Consider the following 6,000-nt stretch of genomic DNA (forward strand, 5'->3'; position numbering starts at 1 on the left):
CCTCCCTATCAGTTGTTCAACTTCTTGTTCAACTCCCTATCTACGAGGTGTTTCAGAATGTATATACTGTCAATTGCCCCTCTTCCTTTCCTGAATCCCGCCTGCAAATCCAGCAACAATTCCCCCCTCTCCATTTCCTCTTCCAACCGCCCCAGCAGTATCTTTACATAAATTTTGAAAGTTGTATCCAACAGGGTGATTATAATTGCTCACCACCCTTTTACTCCCCCTTTTTATACAGTGGGCATATTATCCCCATCCTCCACCTGTCCGGAAACCTTTCCTCCATCCATACGTCGTTTATTACCTTCCTTTGTTTCTTCTTCACTGTCTCCGTCGCCTCCAACCATGCTTCATTCTGGATCTCATCCTCTCCTGGCGCCCTTCCCCTCTTCAATCCCCTCAATCCTGCCTCCATTTCTTCCAGTATTATCTGTTCTCCTCCTTGCATCCCTCGCTCTCCCTCTACCAGTCTTCTGTCTTCCACCCCTTCCAACAATCCTATGAAGTAGGTTCTCCATTCAGTCATTTATATATGTCTGCTGATTTCCTCTTAAATTATTAGATTAAAATTTTCTACTTTGTCGCCATTGAACATGGAGAAACAGTAATTCAATTTTTAACCATCCTCTATAAGCTACTCTGATACAACATATGACAATCTATTTGTTAGCATCTGAAAAGTAATCGTGCCAATTTAGAGCTTTTTTGAAAGAACGTGGGCTGAGATATGGGGTTTTAAAGAGTGTGGTGAAATTTGCCAAAAAACGCTTAAAACCAAAATAACTCGAAAACCAACAGTTCGCGTGGGGTTTTAAAAGTGATCGCTTTTCTCTCCTTAGGATTCCGATTTGGCCTTTGATTTCCAGGACTTTCCGTCCAGACGATCTTTCTAAGTTTCCCTGGGTAAGTCTATCCATTCGCTTACAGACGGTATGGCCCTGTCTCTGTAAAGATGATGTTTTAGAGTTTTAGTTGGTGTTCGCGCGACAAATGTCGGGAATAATTGTAGGTGTTGATTCGAAAGAAAAATTGGAAAGTTCTTACTTGAATTGGGGTTCTAAGTTGAATTCTTCAGAGGATCGAATAAAAAAGCGTCGTTTTAATAACGAATACAATAATGGCTGCTTGTTTTTATTTATAACATTTGAAATCGACAAAATTGTCATGGTTACATAAAATTTGGTTTGTTATTTGGGTTGCCTAAACATTCCACCCACCAAAAAATATTATTTTTTAACAATTAATATTTGAATAATAATGACAATACAAAATACAATGATGAATTAAAAAAGAAAACAAATAAATAAATAGCGAAAAGAAATAAAATACAAAATTCAATTGACGGGTAATACAGATAACTTTGCGACGGGGCGCATTAATCTTCCGTTAGCGGTCTTCACAACCACTACCCGTACAACGCCATCTTGCGCTGGATGTATTTCCACTACGCGTCCGATCGTCCATTGCAATGGGGGACGGTGTTCATCCTTAATGACCACCATGTCTCCCATTTTAATCATAGGAGTGATTTTGTTCCATTTCATACGTTGCTGCAAGGTATGTAGATATTCAGTCCGCCAACGGCCCCAAAAATCTTGTACCATACGCTGCAGCAAATTCCAACGGTCGAGACGGTTTATTGGACTCTTGGTAAAGTCTGGACTAGGTAATTCCACATTTAACGGTTCCAAACATAAAAAATGTGATGGTGTCAAGGGCAGCAAGTCGTTGGGATCGCTTGACAAAGGGCATAACGGTCTTGAGTTTAACACTGCTTCGATTTGAGTTATCACCGTGTACACTTCTTCGAAGGTAAGTATTTGTTCTCCAATTACTCTTAATAAATGACTCTTCACAGATTTGACCCCAGCTTCAACCAATCCGTTAAAGTGAGGTGCTCCTGGAGGGTGGAAATGCCACTGAATGCCGAAAGTCGAACCAGTAGCTTCGGCAATCTCTTTTAACTTGTTGTTCGCTCCAATAAAATTAGTTCCTTGGTCACTATACAAATTGATGCAATTCCCTCTTCTAGAGAGGAATCTTCGGAGAGCCGCGATGAAAGCATCAGTCGTAAGATCTGTAACCAACTCCAGATGAACAGCTTTAGTAGACATACAAAGAAAAATACACAGATACGATTTTACAGAACGAGATCCCCGTGATCGGTTCATGGTAGTACGTATGGGACCTGCAAAATCGAGAAATCGCTGCTGAGAATGCCTTCACTTCTGATATTCTGTACTTTGGTAGGTCGGCCATCAATGGAACTTGTGGCCGTGGATTCATCCGGAAACATCTGATGCATTTAAATAACACGCGATGGATTGCTCTTCGCGGAGACAGGATCCAATACCTTGAGCCAATAATCCATGAAGGGTGCGTTGACCAGGATGTAAATATTCACGATGAATTGTTTCGATTATTAATTCACTTAGTCTTGAATCACACGGCAGTAATAAAGGATGTTTATGTTCGTATGGTATATCCGAATGTCTTAATCGTCCACCCACCCTGAGCAACCCGTCACGATCGATGAAGGGTGTGAGTTTACGAAAGGGTTTTGTTACCAACTGGTTTTTGATAAGAGCATTGAAGACACACGAAAAATGTTGATTTTGAACATGTTTTATGAGAACATAAAGTGAATCTTGCAGTTCAAATTGTGAAAATGATGAGAATAAATTAACGTTGCGGTTTTTCTTAGAAAGTAGAATAAACCGTCTTATGTACGAAATAATTCTTTGGATTTTTGATAAGGAAGAAAATTTAGTAAGTAAGTGATCCAGAAAATGTGTTTGATTTTCCCCACAATTTACTAAAATAGGTTTGCTCTCTTTAGCAATTGCTTCATTATTTTCATATTTGAAAATGGGGTTAACTGGACACTGATCGGAATCTTCTTTCAACCATGATGGACCATTCCACCAAAGATTAAAAGATGACAATTGACTTGGACATAAACCACGGGAACCACAATCGGCTGGATTATCATGAGAAGGCACATAACGCCAAGATGAGGGAGGTAATGCGTTTTGTATATGAGAGACTCTGTTGGCTACGAAGATTTTCCATCTACACGGAGCTGAATGAAGCCAGTGAAGTACCACTTGTGAATCGGTCCACGCAACGACTAAATCGACAGGTAAATTCGACAGTGTGTTGGTGATTGATGAAAATAAATCGGCCAACAAGGTGGCTCCACAAAGTTCCAGTCGAGGGACTGAAATCGTCTTTAAAGGGGCCACACGTGATTTGGCGCAAACGAACGAAGTCGTTATGAGATTGGATGTGGAACATCTAAGGTATGCGACAGCGCAGTAACCCGTTTGCGATGCATCACAGAAAAGGTGAAGTTGGATGTGTTCGGGTTGATCAGGAATGATCAAACGAGGTAAATGAATATCGGATAATAAACTAAGATTATGTTTAAAGGTTTTCCATTCGGAATGGATGCTTGACGGGGGCGATTCATCCCAATCGAGATGAAGGGACCATAATTGTTGAATGAAATGCTTGGCTTTAAATGTGCATGGTGTTAGAAATCCGAGCGGATCAAAAATCCTAGCAATGTCTGATAAGATGGTTCTCTTATTGCAAGGTGATTCACGGGACGTATATGAAAAGGAAAACTGATCGGAGCAAGGATCCCACTGAAGACCGAGGACCTTAACGGAACATGTTTCATCATAGTCCATGGAGATGGGTCGTTGTAAATCGGATTCGGAAACCGCAGTTAGAACATCAAGGTTATTACTGGCCCATTTTCTTAATTTAAACCCGCCTTTGTTGAGAAGGTTTATTAATTCTTGTTGTAGCGTAAGTGTCTCATTAATAGTGGAAGCTCCAGTGACAATGTCATCAACGTAAACGTTGTGTTTCAGTACATGGGAAGCTTTAGGATAGTCATTTGAGTACACATTAGCCAATTCAAGAATTGTTCTGAGAGCTAAGAACGGTGCTGAAGAAACGCCATAAGTAACCGTGTTTAATTGATATGACTGTACCGGTTCTTCAGGGGAAAAACGCCATAAAATGTTTTGAAATGTTCGATCTGAAGGGGAGATTAAAATCTGCCGGTACATCTGCTGAATATCACAAGTGAATGCGTATTTAAAAAATCGGAAATTGATTAAAATATTAACGATACTCTGTTGCAATTTTGGACCAATCAACAGAACATCATTTAACGATTTGCCATTAGATGATAACGCAGAGGCATCAAAGACTACTCTAAATTTTGACAATTGATTATCATCACGAATTATGCAATGATGAGGAATATAATATTTAATAGACGTAATATCTGGAGAAGGAATGAGGGACATATGATTAGTCTCAAGATAATCTCTCATGAAATCAACGTATTTTTTATGTAACGACACATTTTTCAGTAGGCGATTTTCCAATAAAGTAAATCTTTTTAAGGCGATGTTGTATGAATTTCCCAGAACAGATTCATCCTTCTTGAAGGGTAAAGATACGATGAATCTTCCGGATACGTCTCGTCGATAAGTATTCTTGTAGTGATCTTCACATTGTTCTTCTTCTAAAGACATTGTTTTATTTTCAGAAATTGATTCCAATTCCCAAAAACGTTGAATTACTGAATCAATAGAATCATCAGTCGTAGAAACGCAAGTTGATAATGAAGTCGATGTCGATAATTGAGATTTTCCCATTAATATCCATCCAAAGACGGAATGTAAAGCAATAGGTTCTGACCACCGCAGACACGACCACCAGTAAAAATTTGAGGAACTAATTCTGCTCCCAATAGTAGAGCAACATCTTTGACTGAGGTATTATGTTCAGGATGAAAATCCAAACATTTAAGATGATCGTATGAATTAATGATACGTGATAATGAAGGTTGAGCAGAACAAATAGACGGAGTAACAATGGCTTTCAGATCACAAGAGAAATTTTGGGATTGACAAGATTGAATCTTGCAATTAACGATGCCCTTATTACAAATTGATGTCATAGAGTTCAATCCATGAATCTCCAATGAATGACTTTTACGTGGCAACCGAAGTCTTTGCGATAGTTTGGTGGTAATAAAATTAGACATGCTCCCAGAGTCTAATAAAGCTCTTGCCAAATGAAGTCGACCAAAATGATCACGAATCTGTACGAACGCGATAGGTAAAATGACCTGATGATTAGCGCCTTCTATGGATACGTTGCCATTATTACATGCAGTCGTCCCTACATGCATAGTTGGTTGCTTCTTAGTTTCAAAATGTAGCAATGTGTGATGACGTTGATCGCAGGAATGACAGCGATAATTGGATGTACAAGAACTTGTATTGTGATTTTTGTTTAAGCAGTTGCGACAGAGATTGTGATCTCTTGCTATGGATAATCTTTCTGAAGCTGATTTTGCAAGAAACTTAGAACAACGATATATTGAATGTGATTCCGGGCATAATATGCATTTAAAAGATAGTTTTACATCTTCAGTTTTGAGGTTAACCGATGTTTTGCCACGATAATTTTGAAAAGGTTTGTTTTTGTTCATGGAAAGTTTATCAGATGTGAGTAACACTGAATCGAAAGCCTTTGCTTGGTTTTCTAGGAAATTAATTAATTGAAGGTACGTTGGAATTTCAAAGGTGGTATGTTCGGATTCAAACTTGGTTTTTGTAGAAATGTTTAACTTCTGAAGAAGAATATTAAACAAAAGAAAGTCCCATTGATCAACGGGAAAATTAAGCATCCGAAAACCGTCTATATTTTCTTTCAAGGTATCTATTAAAAACCTAAAAGATTTCGATGACTCTTCTTGTATTGGTTTCAGAGCAACGATCTCGTTAAAATATAAAGAGACGTTTATTCTGGTACCTCCCCTTTAACGAGTTATAGGCAATTATATAGTTGTCATTGGTCACAGGAAGACCTTTTATTAAATTTAACGCTTCTCCGGACAGTGAAGTGAGAAGATATTGATATTTGGCTACGGCTGATAATGAATCATTGTCATTAATCATTGTATTA

At 38.6% G+C, this 6,000-nt stretch overlaps 2 protein-coding genes and 1 long non-coding RNA gene across 3 annotated transcripts; 1 reads left to right on the forward strand and 2 right to left on the reverse strand.

Moving 5' to 3' along the window:
* Positions 1-1,337: 1,337 nt before the first annotated feature.
* LOC139431607 (uncharacterized) lies at positions 1,338-2,117 on the reverse strand. The gene has a single exon (XM_071199607.1). It carries the CDS (start codon positions 2,115-2,117, stop codon positions 1,338-1,340), a length of 780 nt encoding a protein of 259 aa, XP_071055708.1.
* Positions 2,118-2,285: 168 nt separating this feature from the next.
* Positions 2,286-4,682, reverse strand: LOC139431608 (uncharacterized). Its single transcript, XM_071199608.1, has one exon. It carries the CDS (start codon positions 4,680-4,682, stop codon positions 2,286-2,288), a length of 2,397 nt encoding a protein of 798 aa, XP_071055709.1.
* A 147-nt stretch (positions 4,683-4,829) lies between these two features.
* LOC139431545 (uncharacterized) lies at positions 4,830-5,829 on the forward strand. The gene is made up of 3 exons (XR_011641627.1): positions 4,830-5,599; positions 5,653-5,750; positions 5,804-5,829. It is a non-coding gene; the product is annotated as an uncharacterized lncRNA (long non-coding RNA).
* The last annotated feature ends 171 nt before the right edge of the window (positions 5,830-6,000 follow it).

This window comes from Onthophagus taurus, chromosome 10, assembly GCF_036711975.1.
Source record: "Onthophagus taurus isolate NC chromosome 10, IU_Otau_3.0, whole genome shotgun sequence".
Classification (NCBI taxonomy): Eukaryota; Metazoa; Arthropoda; class Insecta; order Coleoptera; family Scarabaeidae; genus Onthophagus; species Onthophagus taurus.